This window comes from Apodemus sylvaticus, chromosome 13 (assembly GCF_947179515.1).
Source record: "Apodemus sylvaticus chromosome 13, mApoSyl1.1, whole genome shotgun sequence".
NCBI lineage: Eukaryota > Metazoa > Chordata > Mammalia > Rodentia > Muridae > Apodemus > Apodemus sylvaticus.
Window position 1 is genome coordinate 63,280,852 of NC_067484.1, and position 26,605 is coordinate 63,307,456.

The window sequence follows — 26,605 nt, forward strand, 5'->3', positions numbered from 1 at the left end:
CTGCAAATCACCTTTAAATTGTCTGCCTCAGCTTTCATCTGTCAGTCATCCAAATGCAGAATTCTCTGCCTGAACCAGAGTTTACCCTTAGGTCAAAGAATCCACTGTCAAATGCTATATTCCATGTCTTTATTTTGTGGGTACAGTAAAAATACAAATAAAGAACTAACATTTGAAAACTGCTCCTGACAGGTAGGCTATCTTTCCTTAAATGAAGGCAAAGCAGAAAGTTCTCTATTTCTTGCTTGTGTTGAGTATCTGAAGTTTATCAGCCCCCTTTACAGTCTCAAACTCAGGCTGAGGGAAGGGGCAATGTCTTAGCCCATAAAGTGCTCACATTACAAGTACACAGATCTGAACCTAGACCACTAGGTCCCATTGAAAACCAGGAGTGGTAGTGAGAGTCTGTTGTCCTGTGGAGCTGCTGCAGTCGTAGCACAGGTGGGACGGAAGAGCTAGCTGACCCCGAGCTCCCTCATGGGCCAGTTTAACCAGCTGGACAATGCCAGGTTCATTGAGAGACCTTGTCTTAGAACATTTAAATGGAGAGTGATTGAAGAAGACACCCAATGTCAACCTCTGGCCTAACATACACACACATACACACAAATACACATACACATATACCCATTCACACATATACCCATTCACACATATACACATATACACAAACACACATAAACACATATACACACAAACATACATACATACACATACACGCAAGCACACATACACACACACATACATACAAACACATACATGCAAATACATACATGCAAACACACATATACACAAACACACATACATACACACACATACACACATACATACAAACACATACACGAGAACACACATATTCACAAACACACATACATACACACATATATACAAACACACACACATATATACATACACACAAACACACATACAATACACACAGATATAGACACATATACACATACACACACAAACACACATACAATACACACAGATATACACACATACACACACACACAAACATACACATACAGGGGTGGGAGTTAGTGAGACGTGATTACAACTTTTGAAAACTGAAATGCAACAGCGAACACCAGAAGTGTCCTCTTAAACACCCACTCTCTTAATTAGCCTGCCTTTCTTATAGAAACTTCCCCGTCAGCATTAGAATTAAAGTAGACTATCAGAGAGAACTAGACTTCTCTGTATTTATGTTTGCTAAGACTGTGTCTTTGTGTAATTTCTGATCATCACATGGAAAGATGCCGCAGCCAAGCAGATAAGCTTCACTGGCATTAGCTCCTTCCTGGGAAGAAAAAAGTCATGAGCAATGCAGGCAGTGTATATGTTATGAGGGTGCATTCCAAAGATGCTGTAAACTTAGCTCGCCTAAATCTGCAACCCTAGAAAATGAAAATGTCTCACTATATTTGGTGCCGTAACTCAAGATCTAGGTTTGTCTTACTTTCTATAATTTAAAATGAAAAAAAAAAAGTCCTGTGAGCCTATAAATAGACCTAGAATAGACTGCTGTTTTAAACTAGCAGCTCTTGTGAGGAAAATCTAAGCAATTGGGGGGGACATATTGAGTCAGTCTCCAGAGAGAACATGGAAATTTGTTGTGTTCTCTGCCGCATGTGCACAGAGAAGGGTGTTTCCTGCCGCCTTCAGGGTTTACATGTGACACCTTCCTGCGGTGGCTTCTGTTCTTTCCAGCTGCCCTTACGCGTCTGTTCCGGCTAGCAGTCTCTGCTCCTGAAACAACAAAGCTTCACCCAGGGACAAAGCATCTCCCATCTCTAGCAGCATCCCTGAGAAGCTTTTCCATTGATTCTAGGCTGCAGAGACCCCCTGAGCCTGTGCAGGGCAAGACTAGGACATCTCTTCAGGACTCAAGACTTAGCAGTCTGTCAGCAAGAGCCCAGACCTGCTATGTGCTTTGAAGTTTCTTCAACATCAAAGCCTTTGCTTTCAGAGACCTGAAGATAAGCATCGTACGTCCTCATTCTGTCCTGAGAAACACACAGCTTCTCCTCTGCTTCTCTTGATGTCTTCCCTTCTGTACACTGAAGCGAATAACTTTCCTCCATGTATCTTTCTTTTGGGCACACACTTCAGCTGCTGATCTTTAAGTCCCCCTGCAGAGCTCCAACAGCCTGCTTTGTTTTTCTTGTTAAAGTCTAGCTATATGTCTTTTTCTTTTTTCCCGTTCTCTTTGCACATCATTTAACTTAATTCTCAATCTCACTCTGTTCCTTACCCTGGGTCCTCCACACTATCTAGAGTAGTGAGTGGTTCTCAGCCTTCCTAGTGCTGTGACCTCACGTTGTAGTGACCACTAGCCATTATATTATCTTATTGCTGCTTCATAGCTGTCATGTTGCTGCTGTTAAGAATCATAATGTACTAATTAATATCCACTTATCAGTGACTGCATCCCATGTGTGTTCTTTTGTGATTGGGTTACCTTGCTTAGGATGATATTTTCCAGTTCCAACCATTTGCCTAAAAAAATTTATGAATTCATTGTTTTTAATTGCTGAATAGTATTCCAGTGTGTAAATATACCACATTTTCTTTATCCATTCCTCTACTGAGGGACATCTGGGTTCTTTCCAGCTTCTGGCTATTATAAATAAGGCTGCTATGAACATAGTGGAGCATGTGCCCTTATTGCATGCTAGGGAATCCTCTGGGTATATGCCCAGGAGAGGTATAGCAGGGTCCTCCAGAAGTGTCATGTCCAGTTTTCTGAAAAACCACCAGACTGATTTCCATAGTGGTTGTACCATCTTACAATCCCACCAGCAGTGGAGGAGTGATCCTCTTTCAGACCAGAAGCTCTGAATATTGAGGACACAATTATCATATCAAATGATTCCCATGAAGAAGGAAGAAGAGGGCCCTGATCCTGGAAAGGCTTGATCCAGCATTGTAGGGGAGTACCAGGACAGAGAAAAGGGAGGGGGGATGATTGGAGAATGGATGGAGAGAAGAGGACTTATGGGACATATGGGGAGGGAGAAACTAGGAAAGGGGAAAGCATTTGGAATGTATACAAAGAATATAGAATGTATATATATATACAAAAAGAAGAATCATAATGTAGACATCTGATATGTGAGCTCTGTGAACACAAAGGGGTCACACCCCACAGGTTGAGAACCACTGATCTAGCCGCTAAAGAGCCCCTGGAGGGAATCTCATCCCCTTGTCTTACTGCACAGGAACATGAGTGAGCTTTGAGATCGAAGAAGCTGTGGATAGAAAGAAAGGCATGGTAGGACTTCAGCAGCTGTGTCTGCAGTGGGTACTGTGTGGAATCACTGGGAAAAATGAGACCTCCCAGCAGAGAGGTACCTGGTCTTACCTGTTTGAATATGCTTGGCCCAGGGAGTGACACCATTAGGAGGTGTGGCCTTTTTGGAGGAGGTGTGACCTTGTTGGAGGAAATGTGTCACTGTAGGGGTGGGCTTTGGTCTCCCCCATGCTCAGGCTCCACCCAGTGTGGAAGAGAGACTACTTGTAGCTGCCTGCCGGCAGATGCCAGTCTTCTCCTGGTTCCCTTTGGAACAAGATGTAGAACTCTTAGCTCCTTCTCCAGCTGCCATGTTTACTGCCTTGATGATAATGGATTTGAACTTCCTGAACCTGTAAGCCAGCCCCAATTAAATGTTGTCCTTTATAAGAGTTGCCTTGGTCATGATGTCTCTTCACAGCAATGGAAACCCTAACAAAGACACTGGGTGATGAAGCTCACAGAAAGCGCTTGCCTGATTAGGCATGTGGGGATATGTGCTTGATGAGGTCACACGTGACAGGCCCACAGGATTAGATGCCATGAGGGCTACAGGAAGCAAGTGTCCTAGACGTAGGATCTGAAGGCCTTGGCCACACATGGAAATGAGCCCTCTGAGTGCAGCCAGATATCCCCACTGTGGAGGAAAACCACGTCAAACCAGCCTGTCAGTTCTCACTTATAAAACACATATGAGTTAGCAATGAACAATCTAATGGAGATCTAATATTTTACTGATAAAATATAGATTCCCTACACACACAAGGCCATAACTTCTGTCTTGGAATTCACTGGGTCACCACTCCTGGGAAAATAAATTTTCTATAAATAACTGAAGCCACCTGTATAAACTGTCATTCTGGGTAGTATCAAGGTAGTTTTGCCTAGTCATCCACTTTCTCCCAGTCTAGGATGTTTATGTTGGTGAGAGACACAGTCACAAAAACCAGGAACCTAGGATGTCCCATTGCCATTTGACTGTTCTGGTTACACCAAACCTAGTTTTTGCGATGATAATTCTAACCTCTCTCAAAACACTTATAAATATGTGTTCAGCTTTATATTTTATTTTATTCATAGCTAACTTTAAACTCTTAAGTCCCAGAAATGCATCAGCACCACCAACTTCTGTTCTCTCTCTCACCTCACCCCTGCTCTCTCCACACCCGATCTCCACCTATTTGCATTCCCCACCCCATCTCCTACTCAGTTCCCTCCATTCATCTACTTCTACTGTCTATTTTATATCCCCGTCTGATTGAGATGTAAGCATCCTTCCTTGTTACTTAGCTTCTTTGGGTCTGTGGGTTGTAGCATGGGTACCCTATACTTGATGGCTAACATCATCTTATAAGTAAGTGCATGTCATAAATGCAGGGATTTGAGAGACTCCGTGTTTATCCCTTTCTCCCTCCATGTATAGTCAGCAGGTTTTTGTTGTCTTGTTTTGTTTTGAGATTTTCCTTTCTGGAAGGTTCAGAGCTTTCCATTTTGTCAAAGAGGCTAATAGCTTTGACCTTTGGAAAAAATAATTCATGCCCTTCCCTTAAGGAAGAGAAAAAAAAATGCTGGGAGTTTCAAGTCTGTGATCAAGCCTAGTTATAGCCTCTGAGCCTACACTTTTTTTTTTAATAGATCACCTTTTACTAAATCATAGGGCAAAGAGTCAGAAAAGAATCAGGAAATGGATGGTGACCTGGAACCTTGAAGGGAATAGACACAGGGCACCATACTAAAGGACAAGGCCTATTGTTGAGTGCAGAGAAAAGAATCAGCTGATCATGTGTAGAATGTGCGAACACAGCCAGTGTGAAGGGCAGAAGATCTCAGGGTCTTGGTAGACAATGATACCGTGCATTGTTTCAAGAGATGTAATTACATAGGTTTATTTCATCCAGGATGAGCCGCCTTCCTTTTTTTCAGTTTACCTATGTTTTTTAGTCTAATGTTAAAAAGAATGTTACAGGGCTGGGGTGTAACTCAGCGGTTGAGTACTTGCCTAGGATGCTGAAAGCCCTGAATTCAAGCCCTAGAAGAACAACAGAGAGAGAGAGAGAGAGAGAAAGAGAGAGAGAGAGAGAGAGAGAGAGAGAGGAGGGAGGGAGAGAAAGGGAGGGAGAGGGAAGGGGGAGGGAGGGAGGGAGGAAGGAAAGAAAGAAAGAAAGAAAGAAAGAAAGGAAGGAAGGAAGGAAGGAAGGAAGGAAGAAAAGAAAGGAAGGAAGAAAAAGAAGAGAAAGTGTATATGAGAGAGAGAGAGAGAGAGAGAGAGAGAGAGAGATTCATTCCCATGAAGAGGGCTCATTGAACTTGTAAGATCAGAAGAAAAATTATATGAGAGATAAATGGACTCGCTGCTTGAAGAAGATTTGTAAATAACATTTCAAACACAATTCCAGCCTAGGGAACAGTGACTAATTAGTTTTGCTGTCCTCGAGCAAAGGACCATTAGTGAGAAGTGACCCCAGGAAAATGCTGGGTTAAAGAAGGAAACTAGAGATCTGTTTTGGGGCTCTCACAGCTGCCCCATTACTGTCCGTGGGATGGGAAGCATGCACGGAATGAAGAGCGCCCTATTAACTGTAACAGTGGGAGCCGTGAGATAGGGAAGACGGGGAGATGGAAGTGGGGAGATGACAGAAAAATGTGGAGAGTAAGTACAAGGGCACTGACAGCCTAGGACAGGATCTGCCCCACCCCCCTGTCTTCTGCTTTGCCCCTCACTACTGCCCCTCCCCATGCTGATGAGGCAGACAGCTCCAGAACAGTTCTTCTTACCTCTCAGGAATAGGGATGCATGCTCACTAGAGGGCTTGGCTTTCCCTAGGACGAGGCAAATGTATGATGAAGGAAGCATTTATTGCCATTGTATTTGTTTGTTAATTTAGTATGTGTGTGTGTGTGTGTGTGTGTGTGTGTGTGTGTGTGTGTGTGTGTTTGGTTTTAAAATACTAGTCCTTGAGTTCCACTTCACAGGCATGGTGGCTTAACTTCTTGTTGGTGAGGCCTATCAGTTTTAAACAAGAGGGCTTACTGGACTTGAGTATGCTGCTAGAACCAGGAATCAGATCATTCAACATTGAAAAGGTTATTGAAAGTTAACTTGGTCCCATGGGAAAGACACCAGTGATTACTATCGCCACCTGCAGGTGGGAGACAGAATGGACTCACCTCAGCTTCAAAGGACTCTGATAAGCTCAGAAAGGGCATTGATAAGGATATCTTTCTCTTCAGGTAGGTCTCCTTTGTGTAAGTGACTTCCCAGGAAACTTCACTGGCAAGGTTTGCTGTTAGTATCAAACTTGTATTTATATCATTGGTTCTGCATATTTTATAGTCATAAACAACAGACTTAATACAACACTTCTAAGGGTCTATTAACACCAAATAGTCATTGACTATTTATCCTAATTACTAATATCACTGAATTTTGTAAATGCTCTCATCAATAATATGTGAGAGGCAAATGAGGTGTCTGTGACTATTTGTCACCAAACTCTTCCAAATGCAGCCACATGCCTCTGCCCGCCCACTGCTACCTCTCCCTACCCACAGCTTCCCCGGCTACGTGTTAATTGGAATTCTCTTGCTCTGTAGCATTTCAGGGTGTTTCCTTCTTCGTGTGAAATGACACAACGTGTAACGTTGGGGAAAATAACAGGGAAGGCAGTGATCAGGGAAGCGTGCTTTGAAAGGTAGTGATGCTGGCAGAGAATGGAAATATCTGGGGGGAAATAGCAAAGAACTGGCAGGACGTGGGCTTCCGTGTGGAGTGGTAATTAGATGGCGAGTTTATATTCTGAGGGAAAGGTGTTTTTTTCTCTCTTCTCCATACACAGGCTAGAAGTCTGACTCTAAGAATGTGAAAATGTTATTCTGCTGTGAAAATCATCTCTGATGCATTGAGCTTCATATATATGTATATCTATTTTATACATATATATATACATACATATTTATATACATATATATCTATTTTATACATATATATGTATACCTGATATATATGTATATATACATATACATACGCATACACATACACATACATATACATCAGGAAATCTGTGGGGAGGAGTATGGTCCACACTACTGCCAATAGGAGTTAAATCTCTAAGAAATGAAGATGATAGATAAGATGGGTAGATGGATAGATAGATGATAGATAAATGATGGATAGATGATAGATAGATAGATAGATAGATAGATAGATAGATAGATAGATAGATGGATAGATGGATGGATATGGGTGGATGATAGGCGATGCATGTAGATACATAGACATGTATATATAAGTAAATGCTAAGTGTGTGTGCAGCACATGCATGTATATGTATGGAAATTGATGCCAGGGCTTTGCATGTACAGAGCATGTGGACCCCCACTGATTTCCATCCCCAGTCCCAGGCTGAACCTTCTTCAGCATGATAGGTTTTCCTCTGTCAGCTCAACTTACACTCTGTCTCAGAAGGGCTTCTTTAAGAGCCCAGGTTCTCCACTTCAGTACCATTGATGTTATAGTCTGAGAGATCCTTGTAAGAGTCCTGTGCGCTCTCTGCAGCCTTCAGCAGCATCCGTGGCTTCTGCTCACTAGTGCCAGGAGCATCCACTGGGCTACTCCAAAGGGCCATCGCTAGACATCACCTAAAGGCAGTATTGTGCCCCATAAAGAGAAGCTGACATAAGAACTGGGTTTTCACTTCTTTCAAAACAACTTACCTAATTCCCCTAATTTAAATTGGGTTCTCTCTCCCCTCTCCCCTCTCCCCTCTCCCCTCTCCCCTCTCCTCCCCTCTCCTCCCCTCTCCCCTCTCCCCTCTCCTCTCTCCCCTCACCCCTCTCCTCCCCTCTCCTCCCCTCTCCTCCCCTCTCCTCCCCTCTCCTCCCCTCTCCTCCCCCTCTCCCCTCTCCTCCCCTCTCCCCTCTCCTCCCCTCTCCCCTCTCCTCCCCTCTCCCCTCTCCCCTCTCCCCTCTCCTCTTTCCCCTCTCCCCTCTGAAAAGCCAATGTGGAGTGAGTGGCAGTCTATAACAGTACATGTGCCTGAGACATGAACGTCTTTCTTTCCTTTGCATGTTGGGTACCACAGTATAATCTGTTCTGTTCACCCTGTACACATATTGCCTGGTGCAGTGATTGGCACTTAATAAGTATTTGTCAAATGAAAGAATATAATTCTGTTATTTAATATCCTGAAGCACAAAGCCTGACATGGTCCAAAGGGGTTTTGTTCTGGGGCTTTATTTCAATCTATATGACAAAGCCTGTAAAAGGAGAAATTAGGGCCATATTGAGGCTGTTGAAGGGTGGGAGCAGGGACGTGTAAAAATTATATTATTTGGATAGGATTCCTTGGGGGTTTTGGCGGGACGCTGTTGATTGGCAACTTCATTCTGGAAACAACAGCTCTGATATGTCATCACAGGCTGAGCCAACCTGTCTCTCCTGCTTCCTCAACCCATCCACCACCAATCCACAGAGGAAGCAAGGTTTCTGAACAGAGCAAGGCTTGCTGCCCCATCGGTTCTCTGAGGACCAGGCTAGACATGCCACCCAAAATAAACCTCATCAGGGACAGCACACGACGCCTCTCGATGCTCCTTTTCATGTTTAAAAAATGGAATTAAGATGCATAATTTTTAAAATGAAAAATGACTGACTGGCATTCTTCCCGCCAAAAACAGAGAGTAATTTAATTTGTTAGTGGCTTATTTTATTTGACAGTCTTTGTACATATTCGATTTGGTTTGTTACACTGAATTACCCTTTAATAGTGGGTACCTCATGCCAGGCTCTACGCCCCGCCCCCCAGGTGGGTTTGATAATTGACGGAGCGTCCATATTGTTCAAGGTTTTGTTACAGTGAGAAGAGAGGTTCCTTGGCAGTGTGACTGGGCTGCTCCTCCCATCCCCTCCCTCCCCCAGCATCCTCACCCCACCCTGGCATCTTCTCCAGCCCTCCAGCTCATTGTGTCCTCCCGTTTCACTGTTCTTCAATGCTCTGCACATGCTTCGGCCTCTGTGCATTTCAGAGGTGCATTCCTGGAGACGCCATATCATATAGCATGAGAGGAGAGAGAGAGGGAGAGAGAGAGAGAGAGAGTCCACAGAAGTATGTGTATGTTCAGGGACATGCCTCGTACAGAGAACAGATTTAATAGTTTGTTAGCTGAATGATTAAGTGACTGGTCCAACTCTCAGGAGCATCACACTCCCCTATACCCCCACTTCTTCTTCATCTCCTTCATCTTGCGTCAGCATCCTCTCCTGAGTCTCCCTACACCTCCCTAGGATATACAAGGTCCCTTGGGTGACACATCCCACTGCGCTCCAGTACAGCTCACCCCCTACCCAAGTATCTCTGTAGCCCAGTTCAGAACCAGGAGGAGAGAGAGTCAAGCTGGCTCCGGAGCCAGGAAGTGCAGGTGTATTGCTCTGCCTCAGGCTAGCTGTGTGGCTTCAGATGAATTACGCAGCCATTCTGTACCTCGCCTGTCTTATCTGTCCCTTAGGAGCCATAAAGCTAAGATAATTCACTGATGACTGGCTGAAGCGTGGATAGTGTGGGGTGTTGGTGGAAGGTCTGTCTGAGAGGGTGCCACTGGAAAGGGGAAGTGAATAGGGTGGCTGTCTGTAAGCCTATGGCAGCTCAGACTCAGGCTGCTCTTTTCCCTGGAGAAATCAATCAGTGGATATAATGACAGGGTGCCAAGTGTCTGGGAAGAGTGGAATTGTGTTTACCCCTCCCAGTATCACATATACATATACACACATACACATACACACACACATACATACACACACACATACACACACATACATACACACACACACACACACACACACACATACATATACACATGCACAACCAACCTCAGGAAGACACTGCACATGAGCAGAGGAGAGGAAGGGATGTGAGCTGCCCCAGAGACCACACTGCTGCACCCCAGCTTGGGCCACTCTAGGTACATAGCCTCAGTAGCTGACACTGAGGCTCAGATAACAGCTTCAGCTGAGTTAGGTGGTTTCAGTCTGGGTGGGCATTTGCCCATGATTCTAGCAAGAGGCTAAGAAAGCAGGGGGTGGGGTCACAGGTTCAAGGCCAGCCTGGGCTACATATCAAGTTCTCATTTCCCCCACTACTCCCTCTGTGACACTGAGCTGCATCTTCCCCTATAGGGTGGCAAAAGGAACCCCTTCCAAGGCTGGCTCCAGGGAGACGGAATGAGATCATGGCTGGGATAGAGTTGACACTTTGGGCTCTAAATACCATGGCTGGCTCATAGCACAGGAAGGCTGCCAGAACAATGTTCTCCAAAGAAAGCCCAGACCTCGCCTGGTACTCTTGAAATCATGCCCCGCTCCTCTCCCTGCCATGGCCCCAGAAGGAGAATCAGACCATGTGGGATTCACAGTCCCAACATGGCTGCCTAATCCAACCATCTGGTCCTTCCAGAACTGCAGGACAAGGCTTTACCTGAACACAGGAATGATGCCGGGACTCCCTCCAAACACAGAGATGCATACATACACAGATATACATGCACACATGCATACACTCATGTATGAACACACAGATACACTACACACACACATACACACACACACACACACACACACACACACACACACACACACCTTATCTGTGCAAAGAATCAGAAGGCTCCATCCCCAGACACCTGCTCGGAGCCTTTCCCCATTATGCAGCCCATCATGGATCATGTCAGCCTGCATTAGCAACCAGGCTCATCACATTAGGCAGCAGCCTTGGGCTGGCAGCTACCACTTTGAAATGCCTCTTTATCTCGTTGTCACGCTCCCTTCCACATCGAACACAGCCACGGAGTGATCTAAAGACCCAGTGTAGACATGAAGGACCAGGTTAGGGGTCAAGGATTGCAAGGAAACCCGACATATCCCACTGCCCTGGGCCCTGGGTGCCTTCGTGGAACTTGGGCATCTCTGAGGAGCAGAGGAAGTTAACACTGAGAAGCTCCCAGTGCAAGCGTTTTTATGAGCGACTATAAAAAATGGGGCATGTGTTTCTGAAAACATAAAACATAGATGCCCTGTCCACTTACTGCCAACATCGGTGATGCCTGTGGAGGCTTCAGACCAAGAGCATGATGTGACATCAGTAATGTCTACAAGGCCTCCTGGCTCTTTATCCATGTCACTTATAAGGCACTGATCAGTTATACCCTGCTGTGTTCCTACCTGGTGTGGATGAGGAAAGAGGGTTTGCTTTGCAGTCACAGAGGCCCTGAGATTAAATCCCACTTGAGCCTTCGCCTCTCTGGACCATCCTGGGACTGTAACTTGGCCTCTCTGTTTTCTGTTTGTAGTCCTACTCTGTGCCAATAAGTACTTGTTTTCCATTTGTTGAAAGCATTATCTGGGATTCTATACGAAGAGTGCCTGGCCAGAACACTATTGTTTCAGTAACTGTTTCGTGGCCAAGTTCGTGGAGGAGCCTCGGGTTCACCAGTGTGAAGCCTCGGCTCACACAAGCCCTTGGTTGGTGCTCACTCGTGTGTGCCTAAATCTTGGACCTCATTCCTCAACTCATCTCCACTTCCAGAAAAGTCTGATGAAAAATACACTGTGATCGTGTCCAAATCATCCCAAACCCATTCTCCTGACCTTTCTGATGTAGGCAGAGCCCCTTCTTGCGACTTACCCCCAATCTACCCTGTCACCTTCACTCTTGAAATAGACTTCAGACCCCTTTCTCTGGCTAGGACCTTCTGCTGGCCTGGTGACTTATTCCTCATCTTCCATGTCTCCACACACTCACCCATCGTCTGGAAGCCCCTCAAGACCTCCTATGCTCTATGCCTCCTCCCTGGAGCACTCATTGCATTGTTGTATGTGATAATTCACTCCAACCCTCACCCCCAGCTAGAATATCCATATAATGGTGAGGTGAGGCAGGGGTCCTGTGCTCACCATGTGTGAGCCCTTGAGACTTTGTATGATGCTCAATTGGTGTTTCAGAAAGAGTGGGTGGAACGGATGGTGATTGCTTCAGTGAGTCTCCATGACTATCTTCAAGAAGATGAGGACAGAGCAGTTTCCACCAATGGCCAGAGCCATGGGGCACATCCCAGCCCATCAGTCGGTTGATACTTGTGTTCAGAGCACAGACCTCCTACTCCCATGTGCTGAAAAACCATTCATTTTCCATGCCTGGCATACAGGACCCAAGGGATCAACCCCTTCCTCCATCCTGGAGCACAGAAGACCCCACCACTAGTCTCTGGGACACCAAGTATCTCATCTGTCTGGACTTTCCTCCATGTTTTCTCTGGACCATGCTTGTGAATGTGCATGTGTGAGCTGATGAGCAGTTCCAAGGTTGGGCTGGGAGAGCTCTGCCTTCTGGAAGGTGCTGCCAGGTGACTGCCTTTCAGGAAGCCAACCTGCTTTGGGCCACCTCTTCTTGCCACCTGGGGTGATGTTGATCTAGAAGCTAAAGTCTTAATCTGCCACCTGCTGTCACATCATACAGGCTCAGTGTAAGATCCCATCCTTTGGGAAGGATGTTCTGGATTCTTTGGAAAGGAGGTGGAAAGGATCCTTGTGGCTATTGGTCTCCTTGTTTCTACTAAAGAGCTGAACCTGTGCTGCGCTGTGTAGTTTAGCTTGTTTGGGTTTTGAGCAGAAGAGTGGGTGTCTTTGTTCACTTTTCCAAGTGAGAACTCTCAGCAGCCTAACTCCCCCAGCCTACCATGAAGAAAAGACTTATTGGCATATGCTCTACTCAGTCATTCAATAAACACTTACTGGACACTTTCTATATTTTGGAAGAGTGACCATATATATAATTTACTGTCCAAACAGTGGTCATTTTGAATGTGACACAACCTAGTTGGTACTCAGGGACAATAGGTGTAAACAAAGATATTCCCAAGGCAACCAGAATGCAACAAATTCTGATATACTAGTGGCTTCTCTTGGGTCACTAGAGTCTTGAGTGTTGGAACATTTTCCTAAAAGCACCCTTAAATGCTAAGAATAAACTCAGAAGGAACCATCTAGGGCCATGATGTAAGAACACAAGAAAAATAAATTGAGGTCAAAGCTAAATAACATGTTACTAAGCTCTTCTCACAATCTCCTTTCTAGAGTAGATTTTCTATTTAAGGAAGGATGGGAGGGAGAGAAGAAGGGGGGGAGGAAGGGAGGAAGGGAGGAAGGGAGGGAGGGAGGGAGGAAGGAAGAAAGGAAGGAAGGAAGAAAGGAAGGAAGGAAAGAGTGCATATGAGCAACATTAAACAGATTCAGTAGATTACATTGTGTAAATGTGTGCATATATGTGTACACCTATTTGTAACAATAATAAAGAAGAACTCATGAATTTGAGGGGGAGTGGAGAGAGCTGGAGAGGAAGAAATGACATAAACACAGGACTCATATTAAATTTGTCAAAAATTAAAAAATAATTAAATATAATTATTTATATTATATTTATATTATTTTATTTATATTATAATATTTATATCACATCTCAGACTGGGAATGAGAGCTTTGAAGACTTTGTCTCCACAGTAGGAGCCAAGTCCCCTCAAAGGGACTAGAGAAATGTTTCAAGTTTATAAAGATTGAATGTTGTCCAGGTAGCAGGTGTCAATTGTTGAAAGACGCAGAATATGGTAAGAATGACAGCTGATTTCTGGGTTGTGATTTACTGTGTGGAGGTAAGGATACAGTAACTCTCGGTTTCAGGGTCGTGATTTACAATGTAGTGGTAAGGACACAGCATGAACCCATTTTGTACAAGAAAAAAAAAAAAAACCACCTTCTATTCTGAGTACCGTGCTTCTCTCGTGTCCAGGTGCCTGTCCTGAGACCCATGGACCTGATGGTGGAGGCCACCCCACGAAGAGTGTTTGCCAATGCGCACACATATCACATCAACTCCATATCTGTCAACAGCGACTACGAGACCTACATGTCTGCTGATGACCTGAGGATTAACCTGTGGAACTTTGAGATAACCAACCAGAGTTTTAGTATCCTTTCCTTGCAAACCAATAACCCACTAGTCTGACTCACCGGTATCCAGGTAGGAGTGGGCTGGGGAGAAAGAAACAGAAGACACAACCACCAAAATGGAAATGGATGGCATCTATGAAGGAAAATCTTAAGTTATGGGTAAGGCAGCACAGAAAGCTCTGGAATGAATCATTTATTCATGCGGTGGCATTTATGTGTCATGAATTAAAATTAGAGCTAGACTGGCACATATCACGACTCAGTTCCTTGGGTGCTCATGTAGTATGCACAAGGCCCTGAGTTCAGTTCACATACAGAAGTGCTAGGCACACTCTGATCCTGTCTCAAAAAAATATAGATATAACTTTATGAATAATGAAGACCTGGCAGTTTTTCAGAGTTGCTTCCTTAAGAGGTTCAAAATTAGTCTGTGTAGAACACACGTGCCAGGGATATGGAGATGGCTTCTTTTGTGTCATAGTAGTGACAGTAATGGTTGCTGCCACTTACTGGGACCCAAACCCATGTGACCTTGCAGTATCTGAATTTAATTTCTCTGTTAGCATATACTATGTAGACACTTGAAATTACACAACTCGGTTTTCAGGATGGGCACACCCCGTTCTACGTAGAGACTGCAGCAGCAGCAACCTGTTATCTCTCCCCACATTACCTTGGTACAGGCCCCTCAAGGCTATTCTTGGCATAATGACCCTACCAGGACTGAGGAGAGAGGTCCTTGTCTACAAGACACCAGGTTTGATTTCCAGCATCTCAAACAAAACAAACACTGTAAGCATTATTATCTTCCACTTCAGAGAGAAAAGACGGTTCCCCAGTGCCTAAGTAAGGCCACTCCTCTGACCTCATTATATTAACCTTGCATTTAACAATAAAAACTGATCTTTGCTGAATGTCTAGAGCAGCTGTTCACAATCTGTGGGTCACAACCCAAAAAAACACCATTGTAAAACACAGATATTTACACTACATAATGGTAGCAAAATTACAGTTATAAAGTAGCAATGAAAATAATCCTATGGTCGGGGGTCACCACAACACGAAGTACTGTAGTAAAGGGCCACAGCATTAGAAAGGGTGAGAACCACTGCTCCAACATCTGCCTGCCAAGTCTATCACAAGCCCTGACTCTTGGCTCCAATTCCCAACTCAGTTCACAATCTCAGCACTCAAGCGGTTGAGTGCTGATACTGGCTCCAGTTCAGCTGTGATTCTGCCCTTCAGTTGCTAGCTTCTGCCCTCCTGGGCACACACATCTGTGAAGCTCAGACAGCTGAGATGACTCCATCCCCACTTTTCCCAACACTCACTGACAAGGGCCACTGTGTGGCACCCTCCCCTTCGGCAACCTGATTCCTCTCCTTCATCACAGAGTGATCTACTTGGCATTCTGGCTGTGCACCTAACTAATACTCTAGTAACTTTATAGAGAGCTATGTTGTTTCCCAGGGTCTAGAAGATGTCACACCATCTGGGCCCTGAGTCCTGACACCTGTCATGTTGCTCCTGCCTCATCCACTCTGCTTCAGTCAGCAACCCATGTTTCTATTCCCCACTAAGCCTTATTCCTCCTGTCCTTGCCCTCTGTCTGAAAATGTGTCCCCAGAGTTCTTGATCCCAGCCTCAGTCAAATCTACTGTCTCTATGGAGATTCCCACTAGCTTCTAGGTGGCTTCCAGCAGCTATATTCTTGCTGTCTTCATCATGCTCACTGGGATTTGAAATGTTTTCACATGTGCATTTTTAGTTTGCTGCTATGAGAATGTAAATTGTGTGAGGGCAGGAGTCCTGAATGACCCATCGCTGTATTCCAATGAATTCAGCATGAAAGCTGCTACCCTCAGCAAGTGTGACATCATAGTCACTGGTCACAGGAGAGCGATAGGACACTCTTCACTATGAAACTGAACTTGGATATTTAACTTGAAAAGTAGTAAAGACGAGCTGGGGAAAGGGGTTAGTTGCTGAAGTATTTGCTCAGTAATCATGAGGACCTGAGTTTGATCCCCAGAATCCAGGAAAAAATTAACCTAGATATGATGGGCACTCTTGTAATAATAACAGACTCATTCTCCAGCCACCCTTGCCTATTGGTAAGCTATAGGCTAGTGGGAGATCCTGTCGTTATGAGGGGTGAGATAATTTGAAGAGCAACAGCTGAGGTTGTCCTGTGGCTTACACATGCGCATGCACACACACAGAGGCATGCAACTCACACCTATACACAGAAAGGGTATTTAAGCAGTGGATACAGAGCTACTTAGTACCTACCATGGAGACATCCTACGATCCCTGAAGGCTTCTCAGGGAAGGTGTCTTTAACCAGGTTCTGGCACTGAGATACATCTGGAGACACTGAGAACTGGCCATTGAGTCTGTGACTGGACATGACACACTGTGTGGGCCTGGGAATGGGGGGCCTCTGATTGCAGGTTTTTCCTGGCAAAGCAGCTGCAGATAGAACGAATGTAGATGGCAGCCCCCTTTCCTCCTCACATCTAATCCATGAGCCAGGGATTCGCTGGAGCTCAGTCAGCTGTCACTCTGAGCCTCTGCTTCCCAAGCCTAGGCGGCCAGGACGTGTGTTTTCTGAATTTTGCCTCTAGGCTTTCAAGAGGGAAAGGAACTTTCTCAGGCATTTGGGGAGACAGATGCCTTGGGGAGAATGCAAAGGGGACATATTAATAGTGCCGTTTAGGTTATCTTCTGCAGATGTGTGACAGCCTGCCAGATGCTGGCATACAAATGAGACCATAGCGCTCACCCTTAAAGCTGCCATATGTAAAATAATCACTGTCATCATGTGGGTGACAATAACTGATATCTATATAATGCCTTTCAGCCAGACTGCCCCAGGCAGGAAGGCTATGCAAACACCCTTTTACCTCTCAACACTGAAGTATAGCCACCTCTAGAAAAGGTAGCAGTCCTTTTCCACAACAGCCTCAAAAAAAGTATCAAAAACAAGCCTTTTCTTAAATACCTATTTGGTACATTCTTCTGTTAAGCCTGTTATCTACCAAAGAGACTGGAGCTTGGCTTGGGACACCTGCAAAGCATGACAGGAACCCCTGAAGTGACAGGCAAGACGCTTCAAAGGAAAGTATGGGCTCTTTTCATAATTGTATGTTAGTTATACCAAGTGGTAGAAATCACAAACCCTGTGAGTTCACTTAAATTACACTTAATTTATTTCCACTTAAATTACAAAGCATACATCAAGAATTAACTCAGTAAGACAAAGCAGAAAGAAAGTCTGGTTGGGCAAAAGCATGTACAACACTGAAGTCATAGCAAACAGCTTGGGATTTGGAGTCTAAGAATAGAATTTGCACTCAGGCCCATGACTTTCTGACTGTGAACATACTCACAACGTGCTTTTTATCTATCCAGACCCCCATTCTCCACTTTATCCTTCATAATGGAGAACTTTACCAAAGGCTTGTAAGACATTCCTCTCTCTCTCTCTCTCTCCTCTCTCTCTCTCTCTCTCTCTCTCTCACACACACACACACACACACACACACACACACACACATACACACACACACACATACACACACACAAACACACACACACATGCACAAACACACACACAAACACACACACACAGAGCTTAGAGAAATATCTTACTAAGTAAATGATAAGTATAACAAGATCGGTTAAAAATCATGCTTTTTGTCAGAAGGATAAGACAATTGGAAAGTTGACCAGTGATTTCTGCTCTATCGTTCATTTCCTGGATCATGCATATTCTCAACCCAAGACTCCTCTTTTGGCTCTAGAGTTGGATGATATTATAAAATGTCACTTATTATATTCTAATCAGCACGTTTACATAAGAGTCTCTGAGGCTTGGAGTCTCACATTTAGCACCAGGTAACAGCATATCCATCCTCAACCTTTGGGTACCTGACCACCAGCCCCGTCCTCCATCCAAAGCCAGCCAGATCATTCTGCATAACAGATCCTATCTTAAAGTGAACAAAACTATCTTAATGCATCAGGACCATAATAGCGTATTTCTAGGTTAATAATTTTCGTATAAAAGTGCTGACACTGGGGCCAAGTCTTGTGCCAGGCACTGCACTAAGCCTGATGATGATAGAAAAGAGAAAAAGAAACAAAACTGCATTTTCAGAATGGCAAATAATAACACCAGTGAATGTTATACTATGAACTGAGATGAGATCTTTAAGGGAAAAACATTTAGTTCTTCAAATGTATTTTTAAAGACATGTTTTGGGCCCAGGAATAAAGGAATTTTTCTGAGGAACTCATTATTGAAATGAGATATTCAGAGGAAGACTAATGTTTGGATAACTTTGACAAAGTTGTGTGGAGATACTTGCCTAGTGTGCACAAAGGAACCTGCAGCAGGAGGAATTCTAAGTAGGCTGCCATCTTGGAACAAGGCTGGAAACCTTGGGTAAGGCTGCTCCTTGTATAAGTTCAGTCTCTGGATGCCTCTAAAAGAAACAAAAACCTGAACATTTTTACCTTGCTCCTAGCATCTTTGTAAGGTGGCTTCATTTGCCACTTTGCCCTATCCAGGATGCACATGGCCTCAAATCTTTGATTTCTAGCTTCTAGTACAGCACTTGGTAGCACCATGACTTAGTTGCCTCCCTTTCCACTCATGGGTCAGAGTCAGACAAGCCTGAGGGAGAAGACATGGATGCCTGATACATACTTTCCCTTGCTTCTTAAGATGTCTTCCATCCCACCATGGGGCAAAGGCACAAATTAATTTTAGACTGGCATTTCATATAAAATAATATCACACCTTTTCTTCTTTCTGGTGCTGAGATCAAGCTTCATGCATGCTAGGTAAATGCTTTACTATTGAACTATATCCCTGTCCCTGAAGAGCATCCCTCTGATGACAGAGCCTGCATGTGCTGAGACATCACCCCAAACACCCATTGAAAGCAGCCCTGAAAGGTTTTCCTTTCATGGGTTTTCTGCTCTTGAAAATGAAAAGAAGCTTAGAAGAGACCTCTAAGTCATAAGAATGAGTCAAGCAAAAGCCATAAGTGATCCTGATCAATTGCTATATAAACTGAGACGACCTCAGAAAGAGAGCTCCCTCCCTATGTCATGGACCTGTAATCTGGGGTGGGTGGTGGGTTGGATAGTCAGGGTTCAGCTGGAGAAGTGGAATTAGGGTAATTGCAGAGAAAAAGATTTGAGCTAGGAAGGAGTACCTAAAAGATTAGTGCCCTAGTGATGGACCCATGCCAGTGAGTTGGCCTTGAAGGTATATGGTTGGCCAGGCAAGTACAATCTTCAAGACATGGAGTCAGGGGTGGAAATGACAAGTAGGTAGAACCCCACAGACATGAGCAGAAGGTTGTCACAGGCAGCAGTCAAGGAAGGCTAAGCAGCAATCAACCAAAATTGCAGATCTACCAGCTCTCAGGGAATGTCTTGACTTTCTTTTAACAGGTCTCTTATAACTCAGGTTGGCCTCAGACATGCTCTGTAGCCAAGGATGGTCTTGAGGTTCTGATCCTCCTACCTTTACCTCCCTGTGCTGCCACTCCTAGGTATGCAGGGCTAGGTCCTTGTGTGCATTAGGCACTCTACCAAATGAGCCCTATCCCCAGATGAGGCCAGGGCTCTCTATTAAATATCCTTTAGCTAGACCATTCATGGTAGTACACACTTTTAATCCCATCATCTGAGAGACAGCGGCTAGAGGATGTCTGAATTTAAAGCCAGCTTTGTCTACAAAGAGAGTTCCAAGATAGCCCGGACTAAATAGAAATACCCTATCTCAAGAATAATCAATCAATCAATCAATCAATTAATTAATTAAATGCCTTCCAGACAGACCCACCTTAAATGTGCTCCTTTTTTATTAATCTAGATTCAGCTGATTAGGGGGGTCTTTAATTTTATCTGTAAAATCCCTCCATGGCTATACCAAGGTGGGTAAATGGGTAAGCAACTGGATCTCTAAGTGTTGCTTTATTCCCTTTTGTCCTGCAACTTTCTGAAGAGAATATTCCTTATAGCTAGGCCTAATGTGAAACAGGAGAAAGAGAATCCCAACGTCGGCTTAACAAATCTAGCACAGCACAAAGTCATCAGAGCAATCACTGAGATTGTATAACTCGTTATATTTGAGGGTTAAAATTTGAGCAGCCTCTCTCCAAATTATAGTAAATCTATATTCAACCATGCCAATCCTATCAAACACATAATATCCTACACTTGTTCTCCAGGATACACAGACAGTAAGAGTCAGTACCTGAATGGACTCTTGGATTAGAAATTTTCTATAAGAAAATGTGGGGCCTTCTGACTTGTATACAGGGAGAGTCTGTGGCTGTGGAACTCTCAAGAGCTCCCTAGTCATAAGGAGTGTGGCAGCCAGTCTTGTGAGGTACCCTGTAGATTTAATATGGCTTCATGCATCTCTGTCAGCCCTTCAGCCTGAGCCCAGCACTTGGCAAATACTCCATGGATATTTGCACATTGGCTTTTTAAAGCTTCTAAGACATGAATATTCCCTGAAGTGTGCTTCAGAAGCCATCCATATCTTACCAATGTCCTTTTAGGCTGATAAAATTGAGTACTCTGTGATCACTGCTTAATATCCAAGGATCAAGTTTGAACCTTAAAAAAATAAAGATCTCATGGTGATGTGTGTCCCTGGAAGGCCTCAAACTCTGCAATAGGTCAGAGTTTGAGGCCAACATGCAACTATTTATCCACTTCAGAATTGGCACTCTTACTATAGCAGCAGTTCTCAACCTGTGGGTTACAACCCCACAGTGACCATATATTTGATATTTGCATTATAATTCATCATAGTAACAAAATTACAATTACGAAGTAACAGAGAAATAATTGTATGGTTAGGGGTTACCACAACATGAGGAACCGTATTAAAGGGTGTCAGCATTAGGAGACTCTCTGCTTTAGAATCTGTAACATGTAAATAATCTCTGCTGCTTTTGAAATCAGGTAACCTCATCCAGTAAAGGTAGCATGGTCTGTGTTTGTAACAGCCCTGTAAGCATCCTCCTCAACTCTCTTGTCTCTGTCTGGCTTAGCTAGGACTTGGGGAAAATAATTGTCAGTATCCGAAAAGTCAGTGCAATGAATCAGAAGCACACATGGATAGCCACTTTGACCTCAAGTCACTGCGTGGAAATGGTTTCCTAGGATACATGTACTTGCTCCAGAAGATAGGATTTTGTCTAATATGAAAATGATTTAAATAATTTTTCTCCATTATCTCTTCTGATAATTAAAATCCTTAGAGGCTGTTAATAGGATTCTATTCATTTAAAGTCAAATACACTGAGCCCTGGAGAGATAAAGTGACTTTCTCAAGTTCTCTCTGCTAAATAGGAATGGGATGAAAATCAAACCCTGTTCTCCCAGCCACGATTGCTACAATTACAGTGCCTATCAAGTGTTGTCTTGAAGTCTCCCCACTGAGTTGAGAGTTCTGTCACAGTTCTCAGGGATGACTCAAAACAAAGAGACTCCTGCTGTTTAAATGCTGGGTGTTTTCTTGGTTTGGAATGACATATTCACTGTAGAAATCTTGGACAATGAAACTAAACAACCAATAACTTCATGCCACTGATTTTCCCCCTTCATTGTGAGAAAATCTGCTTATTCAGCCCTATGGTCTGGAAAAACAGAAGAGGAGGAGGAGGAGGAAGAATAAGGGTGGGGAGTAAGGAATTCAAACTCTTTATTTGTAATCGGCTTTTCTTCTTTTTAGTCTGGGGTACTCCACCCCTCCCAACGCCCCATCTCACACACACACACAGACACACACACACACACACACAGAGAGAGAGAGAGAGAGAGAGAGAGAGAGAGAGAGAGCCTCTCTTCTGCTTTTCAGTGACCACTGCCTACTTGTAACCTACAATGTAACTGATCTACCTTATCTGTCAAGCACAGTTCCCATAATATAGACCCTGTAGATTAGTATTCTTTCTGCTTTGGTCTCTGGCATATCTACTGTACCCATAAGATCACTAGCCAATTGTTCATTCTCTAGGAACGTCATGGCACAAGTAGATCAGTAGACTCCAGTTAGTCGCAGGTGACATACATACTGCCTCTACAAGGCATATCTGTCCTTCCTGTTTCGTTTGCTCTCATTCATCATTGTTCTTGAATCCCCAGTCTGTGGTATCTATTTTGTACCTAATTTTCCTCACCTGAAATAATATATGATAAACATAAAATCTGCCTTAAATATCATTATACTCTAAAATACGACCTCATCGAATGAGGATGTAGGAATGGTTAAAGAAAAGCCACTCACAGATACACCCTCATAGAACCATCATATGCAGCATCGTGGCCTGTCTGCCTTTAAGCTCATCACTTTCAGGTATAGGCTTGAATTGCACTGTATTTCCAGAATTAGAATTTTGCGTACAGTGGGTATTTTTTTCCATACTCAGACACTTCACTGCAAAAATAATTTAATGGCATAGTTTTTTGAAAGTTCACTTTATCATGTGTTTCTGTATATTTATATATTTAAGTGGCTGTCAATCTTTCATAATCTTGCCACTGGCTGGAAGCAAGGGAGTGACAGTCTTAGAAAGCTTGGGTCTTCCAAACTTGGATGGTGTAAATGATTTTGAAAGGCCTCCCACTCCCTCTACCATCCTGTCCTGATCCTCTCCACCCCTCATCCTTCTGCTGATGTAATTTATGGTTTGGGCTGCTTATTTGTTTAAAGCAAATCCCCGAAGGGGTGACCTCCCAGTGTCTTCAATTATTACTTTCAAGGATGCCTTAGGCAACTGCCTGGCACAGTGGTGCCCTCACCTTCCTGCCTTCTGCCTTGCAAGGATGAAGCTCAGCTGCTGGGCTGGCTGTTCCCCTTCTCATCCTCAGAGCTGTCTCCAACGTCCCCCTGGAGATCCAGATTAACCCCTTTTGTTAGTAGAGGTAATTTGCCTGGGTTTAGCATTAATAAGGAATGCTCCCAGCAGTTGGGGTCAAAAAGAACAGATCTGTCAGGCCCCAGGGTTAATTTAATGGCAATCTGTTGGTTGTCTGGGTTGCATATTAGTCACAAGCCCAGTGATATCTTTTGCTGTTTAGTTCTTTGGAACAACAGAGAAATAATTTAGATAGAATGCTCAAAAGGAGATGGAGAAATTGACTGTCAAAAGACATCATTTCATTTTCCAGTATCACAGGGCACCTTGTGTTGCTTAGCCCTTCCCCCTCCTTCCCAGTACATAGGGGGAATGTATACTGAATCTATACATCTCCCTTTGGAACGTGAGTGAATAATGGTGTGGGTTTCTGGGCATTATTGTGTATTCCCTCCTGTCTTCTTCAGAAGACATCAAATCTTGGGCAACTAGACTCTCTCACACATGTTTCTAGAGTTTGGCAAAGTCTCCCCTTAGGAAATAGGACAAAAAGGCCCTTGTCAGGATTTTGTCCCAACTTCTAGTTCAAGAAAATTATATCATAGGATATGAATCTGGTTCTAACTCCTGGCTTATGAGAGAGGGCTCTATCTCCTTCATATCACGCCCCTGAAAACTTACCAACTGCAAGGTAATTCCCCAGAGGATTCCCCAGCATGTAATAAGGATACGTGCTCCACTATGTTCATAGCAGCCGTATTTATAATAGCCAGAAGCTGGAAAGAACTCAGGTGTCCCTCAACGGAAGAATGGATGCAAAAAATGTGGTATATCTACACAATGAAGTACTATTCAGCCATTAGAAACAATGAATTCATGAAATTCTTAGGCAAATGGATGAAGCTGGCGAACATCATACTAAGTGAGGTAACCCAGTCTCAAAAGATCAATCATGGTATGCACTCACTAATAAGTGGATATTAACCTAGAAACCTGGAATACCCAAAACATAATCCACACATCAAATGAGGCACAAGAAGAATGGAGGAGTGGCCCCTGGTTCTGGAAAGACTCAGTGTAGCGGTATAGGGCAAAACCAAAACAGGGAAGTGGGAAGAGGTGGATGGGAGAACAGGGGGAGGGAAGGGGGCTTATGTGATTTTCGGGAAGTGGGGGGCCTGAAAAGGGGAAATCATTTGTAATGTAAATAAAAAAAAATCGATTTAAAAAAAATTAAAAAAATAAATCTGGTTATATATATATATATATATATATATATATATATATGGTTCTAGAAAATACCATCATTACCTTGCAGTTGGTAAGTTCTCAGGGGCATGATGTGAAGGAGTCATAAGCCAGTCATCGTTCCCTAGAGACAGGCAAAACCACCCAGGGAAACTGGCCAGGTGAGGCCTCCCTCTCCTCATAGAATGCAGCAGGGCTGCATGTAAAGAATCCTTGCACAAGCTTGAGTGCAAATCCCAGCTCTGCCCCATGCAGTCACATGACCCTAAGATATTTATCTCGGAGCTCAGCAAGATGTCTCAGCGAGTAAAATCTCTTGCCACCAAGAATGACAATCTAAGTTCAATCCCCAGGACCCATACAGTGGGAAGAGAAAACCAATTCCATCAACATGTCCTTTGTGCACTTTGGCACACTCAAAATAAATAACTGGTGTGAAGTCACAGTCACACCAATGGTCCTGGTTAAGTTCATTGGGTCTGAGAAAATCAACAATAAAAACACAAATGAATATAGGAAAGGAACTTATAGAACAGATGAGGGTGAGGTCAAGAATAATACTAATGCAGTGAATACATGGATGAAAATGGCAAAAAAACAAATTTAAGATGCAAAAGTTTTTCCAGTTCGGAAAGGGGGAAAATGCATCTCACTCTATTTCCCCAGCTGTAAAATATGGCTATTAATGTCACTGCCTCCATCTGTCTGAAATGAAGGTCAGAGGAGACTGTAAGTCATGTAATCCAGGCAGGCTCAACACTTGGTAGAAACCAGCTATTTGTAGTCATGCTAAAACGGGAGAGAATCACGGCTTTTTCCTTTGGCCGATCGGGAATCAAAACCCAAACTCTGTGATCAGGAGGGAGACTCAGACCTTGGACAAGAATCAAGTGGCTTCAGATGAAAGTGGGTGGGAGGCAGGATGGACCTAGAAACGGTGGACAGGGCAGATTCACTGGGTGCGGCTCCAGAAAGATGTCCTTGGTGGTGGGAGGATGCTCCTGGAGGCACAGATATGCTTAGGTTCTTTGTTTTCCCATCTTCTGACTTGGGGACTTATTTTTAGCTAGGGAAAAACTCTGTCTGTATCACCTCCCTCTCCCACACAACGAAGATCTCTTCCAGTTTAGCTTGTTTGCTGAGCTATACTGGTAGAGGCAGAGAAAGCTGACACCAGATTTTCTTTCCTTACTTTGGGAAAAGGAAAACATGTTTGCTGGCACCGTAGGGTATGGAGGCACTTTCTGATGGAATCTGACAGCAGCCGATAGGAGCCTCTGCTTGTCCTACCCAGTACCATACCCACCAAGCCTGAGGCACAGGTCATCAGCCAGAAAAGACATCAGAGCTGCAGCCTGCAGCCCCTCCCATGCTGTCGGTGTTTGTTCCCCAGGTGTATACCCCAAATGCAGAAGCTGACTTGAGAGGTAGTGTTTCATGAATCCAGGAATTTGCACACACCCCGTACAACCAAGTAATCTTTGTATCTGGTTTTCATAGATGAAAATGTGCCAAAAGGCAGTGTTAGCACAGGCTAATTTTAGAAAGAACACAACGGGGTGCCCAAGAGATAATCAAATAGGAAGAGGCACAATCTGGTACAAAGTCATCATAGCAAATCCAGCAGCGCCAGCAGGATCCTAGGTGGCGGGCGCTTGCTAGTACGCGTACACGTTGGTTAGGGCTGGGCTACCTGACTGATGCCACTAGGGCTCAAGGTATGGGCATGTCTGTCCCCGTCCACATGATTCCTGGCCCCTGCATTTCCACTTTAATCACTTCTGTGTGTGTTTTCATGTGGACAAACCCATCATTTTGGAATGTTGCCTTACTGCTTAGGTGAGATGAAAAAGTGGTACAATTTAAAGATGGGCTAAAGAACAATGTGTTAAAGTTAAAAAACAAACAAACAAACAAACAAAAACCTGGTGATGCCCATGGGGACAAACATCACAAAGGTGGCATTTGAGTACTGGAGTCAAGGGAGGACAGGGCTCCTTGTTCTTGCTGCGCCCATCATCCATATGACAAAGTGCAGCTGGTCCCCAGACGGACCCTCAGCTCCAGGCCGGACCCTCTCCAACTCTTGGTAGGGCTATATCAGGGCATATAGAAGCCAGTTCCTTCACTTCTGATGAATACCCTTTGGAAAAAATTTGGTTTTATTTCCACTGAATT

General features: G+C 44.0%; 1 protein-coding gene across 1 annotated transcript in view; it reads left to right on the plus strand.

Annotated features, from left to right (window-relative positions):
* Positions 1-26,605, plus strand: part of Ppp2r2b (protein phosphatase 2 regulatory subunit Bbeta) — a 268,521-nt gene that overhangs the window by 193,713 nt on the left and 48,203 nt on the right. Inside the window, exon 5 of the mRNA XM_052155918.1 lies at positions 14,125-14,302. Within this exon, the coding sequence (XP_052011878.1) occupies positions 14,125-14,302 (178 nt within the window). The remainder of the gene's footprint in view (positions 1-14,124; positions 14,303-26,605) is intronic.